Source organism: Canis lupus, chromosome 16, assembly GCF_003254725.2.
Source record: "Canis lupus dingo isolate Sandy chromosome 16, ASM325472v2, whole genome shotgun sequence".
NCBI lineage: Eukaryota > Metazoa > Chordata > Mammalia > Carnivora > Canidae > Canis > Canis lupus.
In genome coordinates, this window is record NC_064258.1 from 10,877,432 (window position 1) to 10,904,243 (window position 26,812).

At 66.0% G+C, this 26,812-nt stretch overlaps 1 protein-coding gene across 5 annotated transcripts in view; it reads right to left on the bottom strand.

Moving 5' to 3' along the window:
• CAMK2B (calcium/calmodulin dependent protein kinase II beta) overlaps positions 1-26,812 on the bottom strand; it is a 76,948-nt gene that overhangs the window by 4,524 nt on the left and 45,612 nt on the right. For 3 of the 5 annotated variants that reach the window (XM_049095112.1, XM_049095113.1, XM_049095114.1), the window contains 14 exons: positions 24,250-24,304; positions 22,476-22,541; positions 17,184-17,256; positions 14,743-14,845; positions 14,571-14,654; positions 13,252-13,346; positions 12,980-13,102; positions 12,530-12,613; positions 11,917-11,959; positions 10,913-10,987; positions 6,625-6,665; positions 6,463-6,534; positions 5,193-5,237; positions 3,712-3,760 (listed from right to left, as the gene is read on the bottom strand). In XM_049095112.1, coding sequence (XP_048951069.1) covers positions 3,712-3,760; positions 5,193-5,237; positions 6,463-6,534; positions 6,625-6,665; positions 10,913-10,987; positions 11,917-11,959; positions 12,530-12,613; positions 12,980-13,102; positions 13,252-13,346; positions 14,571-14,654; positions 14,743-14,845; positions 17,184-17,256; positions 22,476-22,541; positions 24,250-24,304 — 1,008 coding nt within the window. The remainder of the gene's footprint in view (positions 1-3,711; positions 3,761-5,192; positions 5,238-6,462; positions 6,535-6,624; positions 6,666-10,912; positions 10,988-11,916; positions 11,960-12,529; positions 12,614-12,979; positions 13,103-13,251; positions 13,347-14,570; positions 14,655-14,742; positions 14,846-17,183; positions 17,257-22,475; positions 22,542-24,249; positions 24,305-26,812) is intronic. The other 2 variants (XM_025433611.3, XM_025433612.3) reach the window with 2 other exon arrangements.

The following is a 26,812-nucleotide window of genomic DNA, read 5'->3' on the forward strand; positions in this document are numbered from 1 at the left end:
CCTGGGAGGAGAGGTTGGGAGCTGTGACCCCCCAGCAGGCAGCTCCGCGGCCCCAGCCTTGTCGTATGGGCAAGGGTCTGGCTCGGGAGGGGTTCCGGACCTGGACCCCAGCCTCTTCCCTCCCTCTCTTGGGACAAGCCGGCAGGCAGGGAAGCCAGGCTGCTGCCAAATGGTGACCCCAGGCTGGCCCTAATCCAAAACCCTTGGCAGCTGTGGGGGCACTGGGAGTCCCCAGCCACCCCAAGCGGGCAGCTGCGCAGGATCAGCCTGGATTGGGTGTAATCCCTGATTATGGGGAACGTGGCTTGGGCCAGTGGGCAACGACCCCATTTACACATGAGGACAGTTGGCAGGCGCGTGACCCCAACCCGCCCCAGACGGCCCCCTGCAGCCTGTGCCTCAGTGCTGGGAGAGCCCCAGCCCGAGGTGGAGGTGGGGGTACCCACTGCTGCAACCCTGGGAGCCAGGTCCCAACCCAGACAGCTCGGGGGCGGACTCCACCCCCGTCCTTCGCCTGTGGCCGCCCCAGCACCCAAAGGAGCCACGGTGCTGGAGACTTAGGGGTGCACATGCCAGAACAAGGACTGTGCTCTCCAGAGGCCCTCACACCCCCAGTCTGCCCTACCTGCTGCTCCAGGCCCCCCCCCCCCACGCCTCCCTTCAGTCCTGCTCAGGGCCCTTTTCTGCGGCCCCCACCTCCATAATTTAGTTCCAGGTGGACCCCCAGGGTCAGCCCAGGGGTGCTCAGAGCCCCCAACCTGGCCTACAGTGCAGACTCCAAGGGCAGTTCACAGCCCTGGGCCGGGGGGGGGGGGGGGGGGGGGGGCGGGCGGGGGTGTCTCATGCTGGGAGGGCCCCCTGGGGGCACCTCTCCGTGTATCCCAGCCTCCGCTTCCTCATCTGTTAAACCAGGGCCAAGAGGGGTTGGGGAGAGGGGAACGTGGATGGTGCCGAGCCCCCAGGCTCTCCCGTGCACCTGCCCCAGCCCTGCCCCCTCCTCCTCCCCACCTGCCTCTGTGAACGGCACCCAAGCTCCTGGCCAAGCACTGAGCGCTCCTGGGGGGCCACTGCTGTCCAGAGGCCACCCCATTCCCTCTTGCCTTGCCCCTGTGCGCCCCTGCCCCGCTGCCGTGCTTTGCTCCCCCTCCTCCCTGCCCTGACCCTCGACCCCCAGGCCCGCACTCACCCAGCCACTCCCCGGCCATGCCCAGCCCCTGTTCCACAGCCTCTCATCGGAGGGCACCTCCCTGGCCGGTGCCTCCCGGCAGGTGGGGGAGGCTGCAGCCCTAGGGTGTCACCCATCCCTGTAAGTGATCCTGGTGGCAGTGGGCAGACGGGCTGGAGCGGCTAGCTCCTCCCTCCCTGCTTGGGGCGGGGCCCCTTGCCCCCCAGCCCCGGTGCCCCTGCAACCCAGTGTCTGCGTCACTCGGGCCCACAGGTCACAGGCTGCTTCTCCCTGTTTCTGAGTCTTTCCTGCACGCACACGAGCATATTTCCAGGCGCCCGCCTTCAGCCACAAGCTGGTTTCCTGAGGCCCAACGACACCGTCCTGTGGCCCCCTCTGGGCACCCCCAAGCTGGCCTCTCCCCAGAGTGAGGGGTAGCGCACCATGGCCAGGAGGCTCGGCACTCCCGCGAGCCCCCAAGGAGCAGCTGGGAGCCAGTCAAGGTGCCACATGCACAGGGTGGGTGGGGGGCCTGGGAGAGCTGGAGACAGGCATGGGGGCGGGGGGGGCTGACCCCTCCTCACTGCATTCAGGGTGTCAGGGACCCTGGGGGCTGGGGCAGAGCAGCCTGCATATGAACAGGGGTGGGCAGGGGGCACAGAGAACAGAAAAGCTATGGGGTGATGAGCCAAGACAGAGAGTAGAGGGCAAGGGAGCACATGGGGAGGGGGACATGGGGGGCCTGGGGGACAGAGAGGGTGAAGGTGGACATGGGGGACAGAGAAGGATGTGAGTGGACACTGGGGCATATGGGGGACACGGGGGGACATAGGGACAGAGGAGGAGGCTCCAAGAATGTCCAGGCAGGTGCATGGTCCGCCTGGGTGGAGAGCAGCTGCTATGGGCAGAGGGTGCCCCCCAAGAGGACAGAAGCAGCTCAGTGTGTGCAGAACCCCGAGGAGAACCCAGCCAGGCAGGAAGGCCAGGCCTTGTCCGTCTCAGCCCGCAAGCCTGTGGTGGGGAAAGGCTTCTGGAGAAGCACCTCGTCTATGCCTCCCTGGGGCCCTGTTGGGTGCTGTACCGGGAAGGTCAGGTGGTCAGGAGGGCAGCCCCAGGCCCGGGGGAGCCTCTGGGGGAGAGGCCTGGGGTGGTGGACGGCAGTGCAGTGCAGGGAGGGCGCTGGGGAGGGCAGAGGCTGGGAGTGCCCTGCGCAGTCAGTGCCAGGCCCCGGGCAGCTATGTGCGGAGCCGGCAGGGAGCCCCCGAGCCCCTCCCCACGGAACTCAAGATGTCAGGGACTATGGGGGCTGGGGCAGACAGAGCACAGAGCTGTCTCCCGCCCTGGGGCCAGTCTTAGCAGCAAAAAGCCCCCGGGGCGCCTGGGGGGCTCAGCGGTTGAGCGGTTGAGCCTCTGCCTTCAGCTCAGGTTGTGACCCTGGGGTCCCGCATCGGGCTCCCAGCAGGGACCTGGCTTCTCTCTCTGTCTATGTCTCTGCCTCCCTGTGCCTCTCATGAATACATAAATAAAATCTTTAAAAAAAAAAAAAAAAAGCAGCCCCTGGCCCCACAGGCCACAGGAGGAGCCCCCAGCCTTGGGGGGAGCCACCAGCCTTGGTGGGGCCGAGGGGGCCCCGGGAAAACCCCGAGCTCTATCTGCACCCTGCAGAGAGGTGAAGGCTGGGGGTCTTCAAGGACGCACCACCCGCACAGGAGCCCACCTATCGAGCAGGGCGGGCAGGGGGCTGACGGGCAGGGGGTGGAGGTGAGATGGGGGTGAATGGGAGGACAGGAGGGGGCACGCACAAGGATGAGTGAGGTTAGGCTGGGGAGCCCCCACACACAGCTCACAGGGGGTCCAGGGACTGTGGGCACATGGGAGGCAGGGCTGGGGCGTGGTGGGAGGGGAACAGGCCTGCCCCCCGAGGTTGCTGTCTCGGCTAGACAAGGTGCGACCGGGGTCTGGGCCGGGAGGAGGCTGGGAGGCCGGTCCTCTCCCCTGTTGACCCTCAACACCCCCCACCCCGCTGCAGGCTCAGGCCAGGCAGTCAGGGACCCGGCATCAGGACGGCCTGGGCCTGTGTCAGTCTGCTTGTGGAAACCCCGTGAACATCTACCCTCCCTTCCCTGTCTGGGGTATCGCTGTGTGCCCCAAACTGTCTGGGCATATCTCTGGAGCCTGTGGCCTGGTGTGGGTGGGCTGGGACGCCACCTCCCCTCCCTGGGTTGCTGACACGGCTGGGAGCAGAAAAGGGGGTGCCCCTCGGGGTGCAGGCAGAGCCGCTGGCCTTCACGGTGTGGAAACCCTGCATGCGCAACGGTGCCGCCCACCCGCCCTCACAGGCCGTGGAAGCACCCAGAACCCAGGGAAGGCCCCCACGCTGGCGTCTACGGATCAGCTGGCAGCCAGGCAGAGTCCTGGAGAAGACACGGAGCCGCCTCGGCCAGGAGCTCGTTGCCCCAGGGAGCCCAGGGCGGCCACACGCTGCGCAGCCCCGGCCCCCCGGCCCCCCGGCCCCCGGCCCGCGGCCACCCGCCCTCCGGCCCTACCTTTTGTGTCCTCGTCCTCTATGGTGGTGTGGGTGCTGTCCGACGACTCCTGGGGACACACAGGGAGGCAGCAGGTCAGCATGTGGCCTCCACGGGGCCTGCAGGTGCCCCCCGGTGACCCCATGGGCGGGGCTGGAGCTTCACACACCCCGGAGGTCACCTGACCCCAAGGCTCACACCCCTGATGGCTGATGGCCGGGGGCTCTGGTGGCCCCTCCTCCCGACGAGACGCACCTGGAGGGAAGGCGCCCTATGCTCACAGGAGTCTCCAACAAGACAGGAAGAGGGGCTCTTTGGGGCCCTGGGAAGTGGGCAGGCTCCCCCAGCCTGAGGCCCTGAGAGCCGTGGCCTGCCTGGGGCAGGAGGGGGCTACCCACGTATCCTTCCCGGAGGCGGCCACCGGCCCCCCGGGGCCTAGACTGAGCAGCCAGGCCGGCTCTCACCGCCCCACTCAGGGCTTCCTGCCCTCCAGGTCCGGTCACAGGTCCCGGAGTTCCCAGGACACCGGCTTGCCCCTCAGAGCTTCCTAACAGGGTGTCCTGACCAGACACGCTGCTCCAGGCTCGGTCCAGAGATGGTCGTAGGCCTGGGGCTCATACCACAGCCCCAGAAGGGGCTCTAGAGGCCCCTTGCAGGGACACCGGGACTGTCACCCCAGACACAGGGTCTGAGGGACACCCATCAGCAGCTACAAGGCAGGAGGACGCCCAGGCCCTTCCTAGCACCTGGCGTCCGGACTGGCTGACAGGCGGGGGCTCCCGGCCCACTGCCCGGGTGTGGGGGCCCCTCCGAGGAGCCCTGGCCTGGGTGGGAGTCTGACCGCAGACCCAGGTGTGCTAGGCATGGGGTGCTGGTCCTGGAAACCCAGCTGGGCTGCCCAGCATCCCTCCCGCCACCCCGAGAGCCAGCCCCTTCTCTGGCCCCGGGGCATGGATGCCGACGCAGTGGGAGTGATGCCGCTGCCGTGTGAAGGAGCAGCAATAAAGGACGCAGCCTTGCTCAGCGGAAAGCACGGGGGCAGAGGTGAGCAATGGGGTGAGGCCAGGGGCGTCCTGCTGCTTCCTCCTCCTGGCCCACACTGGCCCTTCTTTCCAGGGAACCCCTGAGGCGGCCCTGCTCTCCTGGCTCCCAGCTCTGCTGGGCCCAGCCACTGCCAGGGCTGGACGCACAGCACGGAAGGTCCTGAGAAGCAGATCCTGCTCCGAGCCTCGGGGGGTCTCAGGCAGCCCCAGAGGCCATGTCAACCGTGGACTTGGAGACAGCCATGCCCACGAGGGCGGCACGGAGGGCCTTGTCCCAAGGGGGCAGCCATGGACCTGTAGGGCGGTGTCCTACCTTGAGAGGACTCACTGCACATCTGCCCCCCCAGGTCTCAGCACAAGGGCTTCCCCGGGTCAGTGCCCCAGACCTGCCCCTAGCCAGGGGGCCTGCCTCCTGCCTGAGCGCAGGCTCCCAAGGGGGTGATGAAGGCGCAGCAGTACCTTGATCCCGTCCACAGGGTTATGAATGACCGTGGTTTGAGGCTCCTACAGAAGAAGGAAGCACAGAGGAGGAAAGAGGGAAGTGAGAGGAGGAGGAGGAGGAGGAGGGTGCAGGGAAGGACGGCAGCCGAGCATGGATGGCAGGAGGTGGAGCGGGCTGGGGAGGCCTGGGGGTGCCCAGGGTGGCCAGAGAGCAAGCATGTGCGCCCATGGAACGCAGCAGACAGCATGGGGGCCGCGGGTGGGGAAGGAGGCCCTCCCCTCCCTTTGCGGCCTGGCCCTCAGTCGCGGGTGGGGGGCATTTTGAAGATGTCATGGGGGTAGGGGTGTCATATGGGATGGACGGGGTCCGAGACGGGGCTGGCTGTGCGGGACCCTCCCCTCCTGGGCTGAGGCCATCCCCATGTGCTATACGGCCATTTGGCCCACCCGCCTTCCTGGGGTCAGCGGACACACCGCGTGAGCTCTGCACAACCTCAGAACCCGAGCACCAGCAAACCCCAACTTCGTGGGGTGGCCAGCTCTCCACAGGCTGCCACGGGCACACAGGACCCCTGCACCACCAGCTGGGGGGCCCCCTAGACAGGACCCCCCGGGCGAGAGGGCCAGAGCCAGCAGTTCCTCTGCACTCTCCTGGGCCAGAAGCCCTGGCCTCGCCCTCTGGGCACCCACAGGCCAGCACAGCCACAGGGGTGCATCTCCCGGGCTGCTTCGGGGCCCACGGTACCTGGACTCTGCTGGGAAGCTGCCAGCAGATGACCCCTGGGTCATCACCAGGACAATCACCCAGGGGTCTTGTCTCTCCCTCCAGAACACTGGGTAGGCTCCAAAGCTAAGACCAGCCCCACCCATTCTTCCTGGGAGAAACCGAGGCCACCCCCTGCCACAGGGCATACCCCTGTAGCACCTGGGAGGTGTCTCCCCACTGGGCCATGCCCCTGCAGAGTGTCAGGCCCAGACACAGAGTGGACCTGATGAGGGCAGAGGAGCACCGGGTGGTGCCCCTGAAGGCCTCTCACTGCTGACATGTTGACAGGCGGCTGGACCTGTCCCCCCGCAGCTGAGGGGGGCTCCCTAGCTCAGCCCCAGGATGGACCTCGTTCCACAACTGAGAGGCGGGTGGGGGTGGGGGCGGCTGGAGGGCCCAGTGCGGTCCAGCAGAGACAGGCTGGGGCTGGACCCCACCAGCACCCCAGGCCTCCTGACCGGCGGCCACCACCCAGCCAGGGTGCAGGAAGGCTGGGGAGCAGAGCTGTGAGGGGCTCAGTACCAGGGCGGCCGGAGGGAGCGTCCCCTTAGGGCTGGTGGCAGCAGTGCTGTTTTTGGTGCTATTCGTCTGGGGCTGTGGAGAGAGGAAGAGGAGGTTAGGGGCAGGGGGAGCCACAGGAGTGTGGGATGGGCCAAGCTCCAGGGTCGGGCCAGGCGCACTTACCTTGACCGCGTCAGCCTTCTTGTTGAGCAAACTCTTGGCTGCTGCATTGGGATGAAACACGGACATGAGCCAGAGGCCTGGAGTCCACTGCTACCTGCCTCCCCCCAGAGGTGACCTCAGGGGCCTGGGGATTCCCAAGTGACCCAAGGTCCTGAGGCAGGGTGGCCTCTGTGGTCAGTGGGGGGACAGCGAGTCTGTGCCCAGTTCAGAGCTGGGCCATCCCGGAGAGACCCGGGGAGCCCCTCAGGGCTGCCCACCTCACTCTTCCCCAGGACGGACCCTCCCCTGGCCATTCTCTGTGACCTGGACACCAAGACTGCCCTCCTGCCTGGGCCCCGTGGCTTGTGGGGAGCATGCAGGCTCTGGCAAGAAGGCAGATTGCTCCCCCCTACCCAGGGAGGAGGTGGGGTGCTGGCCACATGCCTGTCATTCCTCTGTTCTCGGGCAGGGGGTGGCCCCCTCCCTCGGCGAACAGGACACACAGCCCCCTGCCCACAGGGCCAGGCCCCAGGCCGAGCCCCTTGGCGTACAGCACCCAAGGGCCTGGCGGCACTGACCCCAACACAGGCCCCTCTGTCCACTCCTGAGGACCCTGCGCTCTGAGTGGGTTCAGCAGGATGACTCCCGCAGGGAAAGGCTCAAAGGGCCACCCAGGCCTGTACCACCTGTCGGCCGCCCAGCAGATGGCCCGTCTCACCCCAACACGACCGCGCAGAGGTCAGGCCGGCCTGGCTCCTGCCTTCTGGGCTCCCGGGCCTGCCCCCGCCACCCTGCTCCCCTGTCACAGTGCCCCCAGCATCTGTGCCCTCCACGGCGCTCAGCTGTAATCGTAGGGCTGCAGAACTGAAGGAAGTCAGCTTACCTTCCAGGAAAGGAGAGGTGAGGAGTGAGGAAAAGAGAGAAAACAAGATTCGTGTGGTTAGGCAGGGGTGCAGGTGCACGGCCCAGCCCGGCCTGGTCCCCCCGCCCGCCTGCCCGCCCACGCACCCAGCCAAGCTGCCCCACGGGGTGGGGGGGTGTTAGAGAAGCAGCCGCGGGGGCAGACACCGGAGGGGAGGGGTCCGGGGGTGCTCTGGCCCCACCCCGCCACAGGCTCTAAGGGCTCCAGCCAGCCTGCCAGCCTTGAGCTGGGCTGCCTGCCCCGAGGGCCCACAGGGGTCATCCCTGGAGGCCAGCGACTCTGGGCTGAGATATCAGACCAACGTGCACACTTAGAGCGATGTGGTGGTTCTCAGAGTGGGGACCTCCAACAGCAGCAGCGGCAGCGTCCAGACCCACCCCAGACCTCCCGGGGGTGGCGGGGCATTTGGTCTAGGGGATCCTAATGCTGCTGCAGCTTGAGAACCATGGTCAGGGTCCCTGGCACAGTGACCAGGCCGGGTCCCAGGCCTCTGGGCCACTGCCTGCCGGCCACTCCCCTCTGTGCAAGGACACAGGTGGCTCTGCTTGACCAGAGCAGCCAGGGGGACTGTCCAAGCCCCAACCCCAGGCACAGTCTGCATTCCCACCACACATCAGGTCTCAGGGCCTCCCCCACAGGATCTACAGGGCCCTGTTTCACCAGAGGCCTGCCCCCTGGCCCGTCCCCACCCCCAGTCGCAGGATCCCAGTGGTGAGGGGATGACAGGCCGCTCCTTCCTTGACCGCTGGGCCTGCTGGCTCTGCATTTCATCCTCCCAAACCGCTGAGGCTGGATCAGGGCCATGCGGTGATGCCCTGGCGGCCCTGACCCCTGAGCATCCCAGAACCCGAGATGCCACCTTCCTGGGGCCATGTCCCACCTCCCTCTGCGGGGACCCTGGAAAGCTCTCCAGGTGGCAGCTAGAACCCACCTCCTAGGAACTCAGCACAGAGGGACAGGCCAGCCCTGCAGACGCAGGAGCAACGTGACCCCTGCTGACCTCAACCCTCTGCTCACTGCCCCACGGCCAGCGCACAGGTGGAGCCCAGGGCCCCCGTCCCCACTGGCTAACCAGCGGGGTGCTGGCTCCTCCAGGGTCCCGGGGGAAGGGGCCCCAGCCCATCCCAGAGGTGCGCGTCATGGCAGCCGAGCAGGCAGGCAAGCTGACCCCCACACCCTAGTTTAGGACGGGCCCCGTAGCCCCACGCAGCACAGGCGTCAGAGCTGCTGCAGGCCAGGACCGGCACAGCAGCTCAAGGGGACGCAGCCAGCCCTGCCCGGCCTTCCTCCCAGAACCAGGCCCTGGGTGGAGGCGGAGAGACCCTGGGATAGACCCCCTCAGTCCCGGACTCTCAAAACCCCCTCTCCAGACTGTGCTACTCAAGACGGCCATACCACTCTGGGGACAGACGGCTCCAGCAGGGCCCAGGCTCCAGAAAGCCCAACAGCAGACACGAATCCTCTTCGCCCATCCCAAACACTTCCCCTCAGGAACTCCCTTTAACCAGAGCCTGAGAGTCTGGGCGCAGGGCAGGGGGCGCACGGCCAGGCCCCTCCTAAAAGCGGCTCCTGTACATTCACGTCTCAGTCCTGGACTGACTCCAGGGCCCTGCTCAGCCCCGTCTACGCTGGGTGTCACAAGCACCAGGCGGGCGCTTCCTCCAGACTTTCTCAAGCCAGATGTGCTACTTGGCAGCAAGTGCCCCAGGCCCCTGGTAGACAAGCAGAGGCCTCTGCAGCACCCACCAGGGGTCCCCAAGCCATGCCTCCCCCACCCCCCACGGATGCCAGCTCTCTTGCCTCCTCTCCGGGAAGCCCGAGATGCTCTAACGACTTGCAGCATTCATCTCTACAAAGACACCCTGGGCTCCTCTGCCCGGGGGTACTGTGTCACCCAGATCCTGTCCCCCTCGGGGGAGCGATGGCCTTGGAGCAGAGACCCCCTCCCAGTGCAGCTGGCTGAGAGGGGTCGACATAGCAGAGGGGCTTCAGCCCAAGGGCCCAGCCTCTGCCTCGTCCCCTCGCTGGTCGCCCGGGACAGCCATGCTGGGCTCAGCCCACATGCACTGACCACCCCCGGGACAGCAGCCCTGGGTGCCCCGGCAGGGGCTGCGCATGCACACGGCCTCATGCAGTCGCTCTGCTCCGCATCCGCTGCAGGCAGGTGGGCTTCAGGCAGGAGCCCCCGGCAGAGAGCAGCCCAGAGGCTTGGCTCACTGGGCTGGGCAGCAGCGCGTCACCAGGAGCGCCCAGGCTCCCTGTTCCCTGGCCCCGCTTCCTCCTTCCCGTCACGCGCTCCAGAAAGGCTCCGGAGAGGAAGCTAAGGATCGAAGCCCTCTGGGGCCTTGCCGCCGGGCACATCCTCTGGGCTCACGGGAGGGGCGCAGACCCTCGTTCCCGAGGGTGGCCCTGCCCTGAGTACCCCCAGAAGGAGGTGGCTGGGGGACGCATCCCCTGCGGGACCTGGAGGCAAGAGCTGGGGTGGACGGCTGGCTGGGGCGGCCTCTGCCCTGACCAAGCCGAAGCACGAGGCACCAGCACAAAACCAGGCCCCAGAGCTCCGTCTGGGGAGCCCGGGGATGGCACCACCCCAGCTGCAGGTGGCTCCGTGCACCCTAAACCTGCACCACCCTCAGCTCAAGCTGGTCCACCCTCAGATCCTGGGGCCCGGTCCACCGGCCCTCAGGGGTTCTGGCTAAGGTCACAGCTGGGTGGGCGGGAGCTGCTGGCCTGGCTCCTGGGAGGAGCAGGCCGGCTTCACACGTGTGGGAAGAGATGAGGGGCCTCATACAAAAAACCAACAGGACGTTCGGGGAGGGGGTGCTGAGGCTCCCCTGTCCTGGGGCTCACAGGGCACACATGCACACGTCGGACCCAGCACAGACCACCAGCTCCATGCGAGTGACGGGGAGCAGCACAGGGCAGGTCCCTGGGGGCAGGGGGGGCCAGGCCGGGGGTGCACAGTGCAGGGTGTCTTTCTCCCCGGGAGTCCCCCACTCAGGCTCCAGACCCCACAGCAGCCCTGAGGCTCCCTCTGGGTGCTCAAGGTCACTCTGAGCAGGGCTCGTGAGGCACAAGTGGGGAGAGACAGCAGAGAGCACAAGACTCTGTCCAGAGGGGTCTCCTGACCCCTAGAGTCTAGGGGGTCAGGGGTCAGGACCGAGGATCCGTGTGATGCACGTGGGGGGAGGCAGGACTCAGGGGTCACCTAGCCTGGCCCCTCCTTTAGCATAGCGGGGGCTGCCTCCTGTTCTCCAAGTGGGACCTGTCCAGGGCGGGAGCGGGGGCTCCCGGGGCCTAGGGGGTGGCTCTGGAGGCCCGGCCGGCAGCTGCGTGCAGCGAGGGGGCTGCATGCCGCCAGGCGGGACCCTGGTCACGAACATCTACCTTGTTCCACCAGCCCCATGGTGGTGCCGGAGGCCGCGGTGGACATTGTGGCCGGAGCGGTGGTCTGTCTGCCCACTGTTAGCACCGGGTTAGAGACGAGGGAGGGGCGGACACAGACGGGGCGGGCAGGGGAGGGAGGAGGAGAGACAAAGGAAGCAGAAGAAGATTAGAGTCCACAGTCGGTGGCGGATGGCTCCAGAGTCCCGTTCCCGGGAGAGTGGGAACAGGACCCAGACTGAGTGACAGGTGAAAAGCATCTGCCTCCTTTCTCCTTAGAAAACCCCAGCGGGGGCTTCTCGCGCCCAGGATGGGACCCATCGTGCTGGAGTGACACACACCCCCCGTTCCCGGCACCACAGGATCACAGCAAAGGTCACAGGACGGGGTGCTGGATACAGACGCACAGGGACGGACCCCAGACGCTCCCGCACCCAATGACGCGGGCGACAGACAACCACAGGACAGCCAGTGGGCCACCTGCCCCTCAGGTGACGCCGTGCCCACACGGGGCCGCCAGGGCCCCTGGCCTCGGGGTCGCTGACAGACGCCCCTGAGCAGCCGCACGCCACAACCCGCCCCCGCCCCCCACCCCCCCCCACCCCCCTGGCCTCGGTGCCCCAGGCGGGCAGCCACCAGCGAGTCCGGAGCTCAGTGGAGAGGTCCCGGGTCCTCCTCTCTCTCCCCCACACAGAACGGGTGCTCAGAGGGCTCAGGACAACAAGGCCACGGAGGTGCCGACAGACACACAGAGCTGCGGCCCAGGCGGCGGGCAGCTCACACATGAGGGCGTCAGGCGAGGATACAGACACCCAACACGCAGGGACGGGGGTGAGTGCCAGGTCAGGGTGGGGGCGCCCCGGAGCCTAGGCCCTGTGGCCCCGGGAGAGCAGGAGGCCAGGCCGCTGAGCGGCAGGCAGATGGGCGGGGAGATGGGGTGAGGGAAGGCGGGCGGCTGGCACTGGTGCCCTCGGAAGCCTGCTTTTCCAGGAGAAGACCATTCTCACCTGAGAAATTTCTCGTGGCCAGCATGGTGGTGAGGATCGCGCCCTGGGGAGAAACAGGCAGCTGAGGCCTGGCCACCCCGGCCCCGACCTCAGCCTGGGGGCGCCTGGCAGGACTCAGGCCCCTGCCTCGCAGACCAGTCTGCAGACTCAGCAGCTGCAGGGGACTGGCCGCCTGCTTCCAGAGTTGACAAAGCGGTGGCCGGTGGACCACAGCTTCTAGAGGGCTCCAGGACCCCAGGGCTCCTCCCACTGGCCCCCTGACAGCCTTCTCCTCCCCACCCACCAGGCTGGTCCCCTAGCTCAGCCTGCAGGGGGTCAGGGCCGCCCACTCACTCACCCTGAAGTGAGCGGCAGTGACCCGGGGCACCTGCCTGTGCACAGCCCTGGGTGCATGGAACCCTGTTGCGGGGAACCCCGAGGAAACCCCCAGCCTGCAGGCTGGTGCCACGCTCTCCAGGGTCACTGCCATGTGGGGCCCAGGATAGGGCCAAGATCGCTGGGACCGCTGTGCCTCCCCTCACTAAGCCTGCCAGGACCCCTGGGGCCGCTCCCAGTCCAGGACCCTTAAGGGCACAGTCACCTGGGCGGTGGGCACTTGGGAGCTGCATCTCACCTTGAGCTTCCTCCGGGCATTGAACTTTTTCAAGCACTCCACAGTCTCCTGTCTGTGCATCATAGAAGCCACGGTGGAGCGTTGCTGTGGGGACAGAGGCCGTTTGGATGCGGGTCAGGGAGAGGGCTGGGGCAGCAGGGCTGGGGCATCCAAGCCACCCATCCCACCTGCTGCCCAGCCCCCACCCCTTAAAATCTGCCCCCACCTCACCCTCACCCTCCCGGCCTTCCTGACAGCCGTGTTCCCCAGCCAGGCCCTCTCGTCCACCTGGACATCTCGTCCGCCTGGACATCCCGTCCCCTCATACACAGCCCCCACCTTCCCAGACACTGAGCCCTCACAAACCCCCCAGTGTGTCCCCGGCCACAGGCCGTGCAGTACTCAGGAGACCAGGGAGGCCGGTCAGCTGTGCAGAGGAGACCCCAGGGTCACCATGCTGGGTGCACTTACGCAGACCCATGGGTGCTTCAGTGCTTCGTGTGCTGTGATGCGCTTGGCGGGGTTGATGGTCAGCATCTGGTTGATGAGGTTTTTGGCTTCAGGAGTAACGGTGTCCCACTCGGGGGAGGGAAACTAGAATAGAAGGCAACCCACGAGTGTTTCTGAAGCCCTCTCCCCAGGCGGGAGCCAGATTCTCCGAGTGGTCTACATCAGGGTCCTGGTTCTGGGAAGAGGAGCTTCCCCCTGGACGGGGAGGGGTCCGAAGGGGTCCCAGCACTCACATCATAGGCTCCTGCCTTGATCTGCTGGTAGAGCTTGTGCTGGTCCTCATCCCAGAAGGGTGGGTAGCCCACCAGCAGGATGTATAGGATCACCCCTGGGGGGAACAGAGCATGGACCTCACGGGGCTGCCCCACCCCACCTCAGCCCCCAACTCCCTGAGCCCATCCTCAGGCCTCCCCTGCAGCCCCCACCCCACCCCACCCCAGGTCCCCACTCCCTGGGCCCCCTCCACTGCCTCCACCCCCACCCCACTCCAGCCCCCCACTCCCTGGGCACCCCCTGCAGCTCCATCCTCATTTCACCCCACTCCCCACTCCACTCCACTCCCTACTCCCTGGACCCCCCACAGCCTCCACTCCCACCCCATCCCATCCCCCCACTCCCTGAGCCCTTCCCCAGGCCTCCCCTGTAGCCCCCACCCCACCCCACCCTGGGCCTGCACTCCCTGGGCCCCCTCTGCTGCCTCCACCCCACCCCACCCCAGCCCCCCACTCCTTGGGCACCCCCCTGTAGCCTCCATCCCCACTCCACCCCACTCCCCGGGCCCCTTACAGCCCTCACCCCACCCCAGCGCCCCACTCCCTGGACCCCCCACAGCCTCCATTCCTACCCCACCCCAGCCCCCCACTCCCTGGGCCCCCTCCACTGCCTCCACCCCCACCCTACCCCAGCCCCCCACTCCCTGGGCACCCTCCTGCAGCCTCCATCCCCACCCCCTGGGCCCTCCGCAGCCCCCACCCCATCTCAGCCCCCCATTCCCTGAGCCCTCCCTGGGCCCCTTGCAGCCCCCACCCATGCCCCACCCCACCCAACACCCCACCCCCTGAACCACCCATAGCCTCCATTCCCTGAGCCCCCTGCGGCCCCCACCCACGCCTCATGCTCAACCCTGTGCCCTGGGAACACGAGCGTCCATCCAGGGTTCAGCTGTGCCTGGGACCCCCACCAAGGAGGCAGCCCTGCCACCGCCTGCATAGCCCCCACCCCTTAAGCACCCTGTGCTGCCCCTGGCCCAGCCCTCTCTTCTGGGCGGTGGGCTTCTCTGCCACAGCCAGGGTCGCGGTGGCAATTCTAATCTGTGCGGGCAGGGGCTCCAGGCCGGGTGCAGCCCCAGGAGTCAGCACTGCTGGTGGGCTACCCACCCTTCTGGACATCCCGTCCCCTCGCACACAGCCCCCACCTTCCCAGACACTGAGCCCTCGCAAACCCCCCAGTGTGTCTCCAGCCATGGGCCGTGCAGGGGTTGGCCTGGCCCAGCACCAGTGGTCCAGGCCCCCATGGCCCCTGCGGCCCCACGCCGCCCCTACAGGGGTCTCACCGCATGCCCAGATGTCCACCGGCTTGCCGTAGGCCTCCTTGCGCAGGACCTCCGGGGACAGGTAGCCCGGTGTGCCTGCGAACCCTGGGGGCAGGGGAAGGGCGGGGTGAGGGCCCCATCAGCCTCTGAGCCCCGTCCTCCCTCCTCCCCCTGCGGCCAGCGGGATGCTCACCAAACCATGCCTGCTGATCGCCCTGCACCTCGATGGCCAGGCCGAAGTCCGCCAGCTTCACGGCCGCCCCTTTGCACTTGCTGGCCAGGAGCAGGTTCTCGGGCTGCGGGGAAGGTGACCCACCAGTGGGTGTGTGGTTCACACCCGGGGTGTCACGGAGGGCAGGGGACACAGTAGACAGGACTGCGGTTTGCAGGCCGGGGTGCATGGGTCTGACCCCCTGCTGTGTGAGTGCTGCCCTGGCCAACACCTTGGGGCACCCCCTCAGCACCCTGGGGGCCTCTGGGGCACAGAGGAACCGGCTCACACCTCAGGGTGCAGCAACCAGACCTTAGTGCACCCGACAAGCCCTGGCAGGCGATGCCCCCACCCCATGTTCCACGTCTGGGTGCTCAGAGACACAGTGAGGGGCTGCCGGAGGAGCGGGACCCCCAGAGAGTAAGGAGGAAGGAGGCGGCTTGGAGCATCTGCCCCCACGTCCCTCTGGCTCGGGCCCATCCAGCACCCTCTGCCTCAGGGAGCAGCTGAAGGACACTCGTCCCCTGTCCCACGGCAGCACCAAGGAGACTGCGGCCCCCAACGGGGGACACGTGGCCCCGAGGGCCCAGAGTGTCCCTCTACCCCGTGTCCTGTACGCAGGGCCCCTCCCGCCCCGGCCTGGCCGCCTGTGGCAGTCGGCGGCGTGGAGCACTCGGAGCTCACGGCCTCTGGGCTCCGTTGTCTCTGGCCACAGGGGGGCTCCCAGGGCCCCCTCCCCTCCCCTCTCCTTCCCCCCATCTGGCAGGCCCACTGAGACCACACTGCCATGTCAGCTCCCCAAGAAAGGCAAACACTGCCCCAAAAAAGCTGAGTTCACACTGCTGGGTGCCCTGACAACAGTCCCTGGAGCCTGGGAAGGAGGCCGGACCCATGGCAGAAAGTGGGTCCTCCCCTGGCCCCTTGGCCCCACAAGCTGGCTGGACAGCTCTGTCGCCCATGTGACATGTGGCCTTGCCCGCCCAGAACAGCTCAGAAGGCCCTGGACATCCTCACTTTGCCCATGTGAGCAGGGCTGGGGGGACCCTGCCTCCCCATCACCTGCACCGAGGGATCTGAGTGGCAGGCGGGGGCTTCAGCAGCCCAGAGGCACCAAGGCAGCACCAAGGGATGGGCTGGGTCCCCACCCCAGCTCCACACCCCTCCGCCCCCACACCTTGCTGCGAGCAAGTCCACCACAGTACCACCTCTGGGGCTCCGTCCCCACAGGGGACAGGGGTCCTCTCCAGAAGAGGAGAGGCCGTCTGGCCTCCACAGCAGGCAGGAGACGGAGAGCCCATGCGTCCTGCCCTTCTGCTCTTTTCAGCAAGGGTTGTTTACCCCCGGGTCACACCTGGGCCAGAGGGAGCACCCATCTTCATTCCTATGCCGTGGCCTCAGGGTGAGCTACGACTCATAGGGTCCAGGAACCAGGTGGGAACGCATGCCTCCAAGTGACGCTGCTTCAAACAATATGGTGACAGACCGTGAAGCCCCAAGGGCAGACAAGGCGGGCTTAAGGCGCAGGCAGAGGGATGCAGGACCACGTGGGGTGTGCAGAGAGAGACGTGAAGGGCATAGGAGGGGGTGCTGGGCCCACTCCCGGTGGGATGTCGTCCCCAGAGCAGCCCCGCCAGGATGAGCTCACACACACACACACACACACACACACACACACACACACACACCCCTTGGTGGCCCAAGGCATGGCCCCAATTAGCGTGAGCACCAGAGTGCCTGTGGGAAGGCTGGTCTCAAATGCCACCTGGGGACTCTCAGAGGGAATGATAGCTCCCTCACACCCTAGAGAAAAAGCTGGCAGGAGCCCAGCCTTAGAGACACGAGGAGGCGGGGAAGGCAGAGGGGGCGCTGTTCCTCCTGAGGCCACACTGTGCCCTGGGGGGTGACAAACTGTTTTGCCCAGAGCTGAGCCAGGGGCAGCAGACACTTCCAGAATGGGCTGGACACTGGCAGCGACCACCAGGGCTGGCCCTGAGCTCACCCCTACGCCCTTGGCATCAGCCCCACCTGTGCACACATCACCTGTGTGCCCCCCTGCCAGGTCTGTGTCCCACCTGGAGCGCGGAATGACACCCCAGGTGACATGTGCTAATAGGCTAATTTTTGACCACTGCCTCTCAGTCCTGAAGCCTGGAGGCATCTGGAGGGACGTGCGCACACACACACACACACACACACACGTGTGCACGTGCATTCTCACATGCGTGTACACACATGCACACACAAGTACACACCTGCGCACATTCTCACACATCTGCATGCACCTTCTTGCACCCCCACACACAAGCTCATGCACACTCACACGCAGCAGCTCCTGGCACTCCCACTGCCCCTCCAGGGCCTCCTTTTTCGAGACATGCAGGTACGGACGACAGACACCTGGCAGAGCAGGGCGGGGGACTCACCTTGAGATCCCTGTGGACGACCCCCATTTGGTGGCAATGGAGAACCGCCTCCAGGATCTGCTGGATGCAGTGACTGCAGCAAACAGCAGGCGTGTTAGTGAGGGTGGCCTCGAGGGGCAGGGGGGCAGGGTGCAGGCATGGGGTGCTGTGTGGCACTGGGGTTGTGGGGAAGCAGGGGATCAAGATGCAGCCTGCCATATGGGAGAGGAGACACCGGCCAGAAGAGAGTCTCCAGAACCCTTCCTCACCCCCACGGGCTGGCAGAGGGCACAGCCAGCCCCCTGCACCCCTGCCCAGCCGTCTCCTCTGACCCAGTAAGCGACACTTAGAGGAAACACCTGTGGTCCCCGTGCACCCTCCCCAGGCTCACACCGACTGCGCCCAAAGCTGGGCCAGGCGCCCTCCGAGAGGGGGCTAGGGCTGAGCCCACACCCTGCCAGGCAGGCTGGCACCACGCAGCAGGGTGGCACCCGAGCACCAGGACCACACTCTGTTCTGGGGCAGCTGCTGGAGCGTTAACAGCCCCAAACGTCCACACTGACTGCTGGCTGCTGTGCTGGGCCGCCCGGGGCTCTGAGCCAGGGAGCAGTCTGGGGCCTTCTGGGCGGGAGGGAGAGGTGGGGGCCACTCTCAGGCACCTCGGACACCTGTGCATGAGCAACATCACCCGAGCACAGACCCTGACACCCGCCCCACTACACACACCAGCTTCTGGCCTGAGCCCACCTCCCCCAGATGGCCCAAGGGGTGCACATAGTTTCCAGCTGCCCCAGAGCCAGCCACAGGCCGCCGGGAGCCCTGGACCTGCCTGGGACCATATTCACAGCCCTGGACCTGCCCGGGCCACAGTTGCATCCCCTTTTGGTGGCGGTGGGGGGTGCAGACTGCTTCAGGACCCCTCCTGCCATAGCTAGACCCTGCGAGGTGATGGCCAGTCAGCTGTGGCGTGGGCTTCGTTTTCCTAATGGCGCACTCCAGGCGGGGTGAGGGACCAGACCGGTTCCTCAGATAGCTCTGGCCACACCTGGGGACCATCGCCTGCTGCCTGAAAAAGGAGACCTGTTTCCTCCCTGCAGCGGCCAGAGCCTAGCGACCTGCTGATTGATGATTCCTGAGCTTTGTGGAGGTCAGGAAACAACCCCTGATACCACCCTCCCATGTCCTGAATCTCCTGCCCTCGTGTCCTAGGGTCTCCTGTCCCATGTCCTGGCCTAACTTGCCCTCAAAGCCTTTCCTGCTCACATGACTCCCACAAAGTACTCAGTCCCCGGGGATCCTCATCTGTGTCCCGGTGGCACCAGGCCCACATCCAGCCACTGCCAGCCCCCGTTCTACAGGCACAGGCTCGGCCCCTGTGGGCTGATCCCTCACAGCAAGCTCACCATGGGGGTGGGGGGTTGGAGGTGGAGGGAACCCACTCCACGGGGCAAAGCTCTTTGGAGGCCCCCTGCTAAGGCCAGGCAGGCCACTGGGTACAGCGGAGACAGGGTGACACCCCCAGCACTGGCCACTGAGGTCGCTGAGCCAGGGCCCGGGGTGGGAAACACCTTCTTGGCCTCCAGAGACCGGCCGCTCACAGCCGACCCGGAGCCCTGGGCCATCAGATCCCTGAGGCCACCCGCACGCAGCTTCTGCCCGGAGCGAGGGGAGCCCAGGCGGACCAGCGCCTTCCTGGGCTGCGACGGCTCTGCCCCGGCAAGCACCCAGCTGTACACCCTGCAGGCCCTTCCCGGCACCGCGGCCTCTCCGCCCCGGGCAGGTGTGGCCTGGACCTCCGGCTGCTCCCGCCAGCCCTGGGGTGACCTGGCTTCCGGGCAGACCTGCTGAGCCCGCGGCACATCCTGCTTCACCTCCAGGTCACGCACATCCCGCCTTCACCCGGAGACCATCCCGTGGCGGGGACAGCGCCCTCTGCACGCCCCATGTTGGCCGTGCCCACAGCAGTCCCACGGCAGCCGCGGGCTCGGGGTGGGTGTCCCTGCACTGGCCCGCGGCCTCCGTGGCAGTGGACAGGTGGCTCTCTGCTCCCAATTCTGTCTCTGCCCCACCCAGCAGCAAGACGTTCTGAGACTGTTTGTTGGACCCACGGGTCCATGTGCTGCGGGACAGACTAGTAACGTGGGCTCCGGGCGGGTGGGCTGCACCCTGCCCTCCCCATCCCTCCTGGGAGTGCCGGGCCCAGACACGCACCAGACACACGAGGCCAGCAGAGGGGCTGCATCTCTGCGACAGCATTGCAGGACTTGGCTGTGCCTGTGACTCTGAGGACCTGCTCCAAAAGCTTCACAGCCACCCCGGTGGAGAAATGGGCTGGTTTCCCCCCCGCCGCCCGGAATGAATGGGCCGAGCACACTATGGGCAGCCCTGCCCTGGGGGGGCCCCTGGGGCCCAGACCACCGGCCCTCATCCCCACTCCAATCTGAGCCCACAACCTTGGTGCCATTATCCCCATGGGACCTTTCTTGGGGGGGTCAGAGTTATTCCCAAGAGAGCTGCAGACACTGGCTGGGTCCTGGTCCCAGACCTCTGGGCTCAGAGGTCACCTCTGCTGTGCCCCTGCCTCCTCCTCCTCCTCCTCCCACTCCCCCTCCTCCCCCCCCCCCCCCCCCCCGCCTCCTTCTCACTGGGGCAGTGGAGTCTCAGGAGGCCCTTCAAACATCTCTCAGGAGCCACTATCTTACTAGCCTTTTAAAAACCGGGTTCTAAATATTTTGAATTTTGATTTGCCTGCTTTGGAAAAGACCCTTCAGTTTTCCCACAAACTGCCAAATTCCTCCCAAGTGGGAAGAAGAAAGAGGTCAAAAAAGCAAGTCCTGCTTTGCCCCTGCCTCCTCCAGAGAATCCAGGCGCTAGGAGCCGAGGACTGCTCTGCCGCGAGCAGCACCCCTGGAAGGGCCGCCGATTCACCTACCGGGGCCCGGACCACCCCGCGTGGCCAGCCTCCTGGGTCCCTGCCTCAGCAGGCCCCGACCCCTCCCGGCGGCGTGGGGGGTGTCCCTGGACACAGGCAGTCAGCACTGCCGCCCTCCCAGGATGGGAGTGAGCTTCAGCCCGTCTGCCACGGTTCCCGACGACGCCTGTGGGTCATGAATGTCCACCCAGGTTCTGTGGGGCCCTCCGGCCTGCAAACAAAGCACCAGCGCAAAGGGCAAACGCAGGGCATCTCCGCCTCGACCCAGGGGCCAGAGCTGCTGGGAGAAGAGGCCACTCCGATCTCACAGCTTTATCAGCGGGGGCAGCTGGAGGCGTGGCCCCGGGGCGTCCTGCTCCCCTCGTCCCCTCCTCATGGCTGGGCCATGAGTAAGGCAGGCTTTGTGAGAGAAAGCTAGGCATTGTGTGTGCACCCCAGCCCCATCTCCTCTGGGCCAGTTCCAAGGGGTCTCGAAACCAGGAGAGCCTCCACGACAGCCCCCGATAGGCCAAGAGGCCTGCAAGAGGGGCAGGTGGTGAGGAAAGAGCTCTGAGGCCACAGGTGCTGGGAGCACCGGGTGTGGGGCATGGCCCGACACAGAAGGCAGGCCCTGTGGGCAGGCTGGGGTGGGCCGGGGGTTCCCAGCCAAGGGGGAGCTGCAGCAGCAGGCGGGATCGCCCCTCAGCCAAGACCACCTGCTGCGGACCACAGGGGAAGTACCAGGCCCCCGGGGAAGTGGTCGGTGCCCAGGACTAAGGCCCCCGGAGCAGGGCGTTCCAGGCTGGGAAACGGAGGGCTGCGAAGGCAAACTGCCCGGATGGAGGCAGCCAGGTAGTCCTGGTGGCAGAACTGGAAGGCAGCCCTTCTTATTCCGGCTCTGCCCTGGTGGTGGGCCCCAGGACCCTGACTGCCCGGCCCATCCGGGGCCCGCGGGCCCCAGAGCTCCTCCCACCTGGAGGGGCCTGCAACTGAGGGGCCCCGGAGCTCCTCCTACCTGGCGGGGCCTGCACCTGAGGGCCCCGGAACTCCTCCCACCTGGCGGGGCCTGCACCTGAGGGCCCTGGAGCTCCGCCCACCTGGCGGGGCCTGCACCTGAGAGCCCCAGAGCTCCTCCTGGCCCAGCTCTGCTCCATTCCTACTTTTCTTGAAAGAAGAAAATAAGAGCCAGAACTTCCTGCTCCAGAAGGGGACCAGCACTCCCAGGCTAGTGAGCAAAATGAAGGTCCTCCATCAAGGAGCCTCAGAAAAGCAGCCTGTGCCCCGGCGCTCTCCGGCAGGCAAGGCAGAGGAGAAGCCTAGCCCCACCTGTCTCTGACACCCTCCCAACCCTGGCCCTGACTCTGGCGGACCACCCGCCTTGGGCTCTGGGGTCTGTGGGGACCCAGGCAGCTGCGGGACTCACTCAGGCCATTAGCAGCAGGCGAGGTCACCCGCGGGTGCAGAAGCAAGTCACGAAAAGCTACTTTAAAAAATAATTATTCATTTCCTTGATTAGAAAAGAAATACATGCTCATTAATAAAATTTTTAGAAATAAACAAGTAACAAAAAAATATAAAAGGGAAGCATCCATAGTTAATGCCACTTCGAGATGACCAGTGTCAGCCTTTTATCTCTGTAAAGCGAGGGTCCCACCCCAGCGGGCAGGGAGCTGCTGGTCTCAGTGGTGTGCAAGCTGAGATGCAGGGTTAGGAGTGGCACTCCCGCAGGGGCCATGGCAGGTCACCAAGGGCCTCTTCTTCCAGGAAGGAGGGCCCTGCATCCCAGCAGCATGCTGCAGTGGCACCCAGAGGTCACTGGGCCCCTCATCCCCTGTGATGGCGGACCCCAGTAGGAAGGGCTGCCCCAGAGCCCACACGGAAGTGTCATCCAAAGGAAGCCTGAGTCCCTCCATCGCTGCACATGGGGCCTTGGCTTCCCACCCACAGCCATCCCATGAAGGAAAGCCAGCAGACATGTTCTGGGGCACAGGCCCCCCTCGCCTTCCCATCCTGCCTCCAGCCCTGGGAGAGTGGCATGGAAAGGGATCCCTGCCCTGTGTTTGGAAGAGCATTTGGAAAGGCCCCCTGAGTGCCCGCTGTGGGCCACAGATGAGGTCCAATGGAGGGGCAGGAGAGGGACACCGGTCACTCCCCCTTCCGGCCACCCCAGGGAGAAAGCCCTCTGTGGGCCAGTCCCCACCAGTTGCCCGCTGCTCTGGGCACCTCTCAGGAGCTCCCAGTAGGGCTCAGATGGGCTGGCAGCTGGGCCATGGACTAACCCCAGCCCGGCTGACCGTCTGCCTAGGCCCCGTTAGCCGCTATGCACACAGGAGCACACGTGGGCCACGGGGGCAGGGGTGGGGAGAGGAGAGGGCGGGAAGGAGTGAGGGCTGCACACCCACCTGGCATCCGCCTCACTGTAGTACTCTCTGGCCACGATGTCCTCGAAGAGCTCCCCACCCGTGACCCTGCAGGCAAGGCAGACTGAGGTCACAGACTCCAGAGACCCCATCATCCTCGTCACTTCCATCACTGTCATCACCACAGACAACATCAACACCTATACCACCTCCCCCTCCTCCATCTCCTCCTCCACCTCCTCAGAAGATGACAGTGGGGAGACCTGTCTGCCCCTGAATCCACACTTTCCCCAAGTCTGGGGCCCCCTGAAGGGGATGCCAACCCAGGCTAGAAGTAGTTCCCCAATTCTGGCGCCCCAGGCCTTACAGGGTCTGTAGTATGACAGGGAAGGCTGTGGCGGGGGCAGGGGCTGGTCTCTACTCTTCCCCACTCCCTCCCTGTGGCCCAGGGCGTCCTGGGTGCCCAGAGCAGGGGCTGCAGCAGGGTCAGGACAAGTCTGTGGGCTGCAGAGGCTTTCGGGGAGGGCCTGCCGGGCCTAGGCCCTTCCTCTCCCCACGCTCTGCAGACACACCAGCCAAGGACCTCTTGCTGGCCTCCCAGAGCCTCTCCCCATACTCCTCTGCCATGTAGGCCCAGAGACATGAACCTACACATGTACATGCACACACCACGTATGCAGTTACACATGTGCACACACACGCATTAGCATGCACACGTGTGCACATGGACACCCATACCCTGCTCTCTCCCTCCCTGTCTTCTGAATCACACCCACCCACTTGTTCACTGCCACCAGGGCCTAGGCATGGCTACCCTCCAGCCTCTACACTGTCTGTGAAGGAGGCAGGTGAAGCTGGGTGGGTGTGGGGGCCCACGGGGGTGACAGCAAGCCTGCCCCCTCTGCAGGGGCCACTTCAGGGGCCGTGGCACAGACGTTTGGGGACAGCCCCAGCCTGGCAGTGGCAGCTGTGTCCCAGGCCAGCCCTGGCCACCTGGCGGGCAACTCAGAGCATTGTCTTGTGGAACACTGGGGTGTTGAGAGGTGACCAAGCCTCTACAGGGACAGTCCCAGCCTCCCTTGACCAGAGGACCTGGAGCGCTGGTCCACTGAGGGCTCCTGAGGCTGCCCAACAACCGTGGCAGCATCTGTCCTTTGAGGGAAGAGCAGCTGCCCCGTGCAGGTGTCCCATCACACTGGTGACAGCACCCTGGCCACGCGGCCATCCAGAGGCCACTAGGGGCCGCCCAAAGCCTACGGCCCCTGCCCACTCCCTTCCCAGTCCCCAGCCACACTGACTCACAGAGAGCTAAATATAGCTGTGTAGTGGGAGCTGTCAGGGAAGGACAGGGATGAGCTCACTCCTCCTAAATCCAGCAGGAAGTTAGAGGCGCCAGAAGCCCCAAAGCCTGCACATCAGACGCTGCACACGCACACGTGTGTACACACAGACACATAAGTGTATGAACGTGCACACGTGTACACACGCGTGCACGCACACACACGCTCATGCCAGTGGGCTGTGGTGAGGACTCCAGAGGAACGCCCTGTGACCACTCCTGGGGTCCTCTCCTTCCTCTCACCCCTCTGCCCGGGCCCCCCCGGGGTCCTGTAGACAAGAGGGCCCAGGGGGCAGATCCCACCTTGTGGGGCTCCGGGCACCAATGGTGCAAAGCACATAGGGGGTGGGGAGGCTGTGCTGGTGTGGCTGCAAGGTAGGGGGCCTGGGAGTCGGGCCAGCCCCCGGGGGTGATCCCCACTTCTGCCCCCAATTCCCACCCCGCTGGGAGCCCTGCATCCCCAGCTCCAGCACTTACAGATCAAAGACCAGGTAGTGGAAGCCCTCCTCGGAGATGCTGTCGTGGAGGCGCACTGTAGGAGACAGGGGGCTGTGAGGGGCTGGCCCAGCCTCTATCAGCCCTTGCCACCCAGCCCCCCTCCCTCATAGGGGGCCCCCACCGCATAGGTAGGGGCAGGGCCAGGTGGGCGGGCAGCAGGCAGAGGCCAAGGAGAGCGCCCCGGGTGCCCGGCAAGCATCCCCAGGGCTGCAGCCTCTGGGCGTCTGCTGGTCCCGGGCCGGCGGGGGAGCAGGCGGGCTGGGGTGCAGGGCGGAGGCTCGCCGGACATCAGACGGGCCCTGGACAGGAGCTGCTTACAGGAGAGGAGTGCAGGGGGCCCGTTGCTTGCCGCTTGGGACCAGCTACGGGGCCCAGGGAGGCCCCGGGGGGCTCCAGAACAGCACCCCTGCCGGGTGCTCCCCTAAGCTGTCTGCTTGTTCTTGGGCCCCTGAGCCTGGCACAGCACACACCCGAGCCCCCCGCTCCCGGGCACACTGGCGTGCCTTAAGGGAGGGGAAGGAAACAGCCCCGAAAGCAGCCTTGACCCAGCACACCTGGGGCCCAGCACACCTGGGGCCCAGCACACCTGGCCGGAAGCCGGGCCGCACCTGGCGCCGCCCAACAGCAACGATGCCCGGGAATGGTCACACGGCCGCCTCCCCACACGTTTGGGAGCCTGCCCCCCGCAGATGCCGCCGATAGCCTCCAGCCGCCCGACAGCTGGCACCCCAGGGCCTCCAGCCCAGCTCCCCGGCGCACAGCCCGGAAAGGCCGAGTGGCTCCGCATCCAGCATCCCCCCCAGCCCCCGGCCAAGTGCTCACGAACAAGGTCTCCCGGGGACGTCAGGGTGGACTCCTGCCCACACCCCAGCCCAGGGCTGACTGCAGGCTGGCCTGCTTCTCCCCAACACCCCAGACCCCTGCTCACTGCAACCTCTGCCCAGGCCCCTCCTGCAAAGTCTGGGGAGTGGGGAGTGGGAGCTCACCACCTCCTGGTGCCCCCCTCCCCCCGCCTTGAGCCCCAAGCAGGGGAAGGCCTGGGCACCCTGAGGGGCATTCCAGGGGGCCTTCCTCCCTTTCCCCGGGGGGCGGGCCAGGGGTCCATAATGCTGGGTGCCGCAGGAGGCCCCCGCCCCCAGTGCTGGTGGGAGGGCCGGGCTCCCAGGCCCAGCCAGGGGGGTCCCACCCCCTCGCCTGGGAGCCACGGGGAGTCTGGGAGTGGAGCCTGTGTGCGTGTGCACACGTCTTTAAAAAAAAATCTTTTAACGTTTAAAAAGGAACTGCACCTTATTTTAACGGTTTAGAAGAAAACCCGTCTAGCGTATCAGACGGGACTTCTGAGAGAACGGAGCAAGACAGTGAGCTCACAAATCCACTTACAGAAACACAGGCAATCCCTGACACCACAAGCAGGGTGCCCGGTAACGACAAAGCAAGTCCTGCCGCACCCCGAGTCTGGCCTGGAAGCCCCCCAGGCCACGAATCCTCCGAGGCCTGCGCCTGAGTCCCAGGCCAGGAGGCACCGGGCAGCCTCTGGACGGCCGGTGGCAGGAGAGCCACCAGGAGGGGCGACACCACCAGCTGCGGGCCTGAGCACCAGGAGATGGGAAACCTCTCCCCAGCTGCCCCGGCCTCTGCTGTCCAGGCAGGAAGCCCTCAGGGCGAGTCCTCCATGGTGCCCACCTGCCCAGCTCAGGGGGGACCACCCAGCAAAGGAGGTGGGCTCTAGCCTCAGCAGCCATCATGGAGCCAGGCCCTGGGGAGAGAGGATTAGTATGCAGAGGGGAAGCTGAGTGGAGGCTGGGGAAGGCTGAGGGAGGCTGAGGGAGGCTGGGCAAAGGTTGGGGGAGGCTGAAGGGAGGCTGGGGGGAGGCTAGAGGAAGGCAGTGGAGAGGCTGAGTGGAGGCTGAGGGAGGCTGTGAGGAGGCTGAGGGGAAGCTGGAGGGAGGCTAGGAAAGGTTGGGGGGAGGTGGAGGGAGGCTGGGAGTAGGTTGGATGGAGGTTGGATGAAGGCTGGGGGAGGCTGAGGGAAGCTGAGGGGAGGCTGAGTGGAGACTGTGGGAGGGTGCTGGGAGGCTGGGAAGAGGCTGGATGGAAGCTCTGAGGAGGCTGAGGGAGGCTAGGGGGCAGCTGGAGGGAGGCTGGGGGAGGCTGGGGAAAAGTTGGGGGAGACTGGGGAAAGGTTGGGGGAGACTGAGGAGAGGCTGAAGGAAGCTGAGGGGAAGCTGGGGGACCCCTTGTCTCTTTTTTTTTTTTTTAATTTTTATTTATTTATGATAGGCACACAGTGAGAGAGAGAGAGGCAGAGACAGAGGCAGAGGGAGAAGCAGGCTCCATGCACCGGGAGCCTGACGTGGGATTTGATCCTGGGTCTCCAGGATCACGCCCTGGGCCAAAGGCAGGCGCTAAACCGCTGCGCCACCCAGGGATCCCGGACCCCTTGTCTCTAAAGAGAAACTGTACCAGCTGGGGAGGGCTCTGGCTGGGCAGCTGGTGCTGGGGGGCCGGCTCTGTGCACCCCATTCCCCGCGTGACGGCTCAG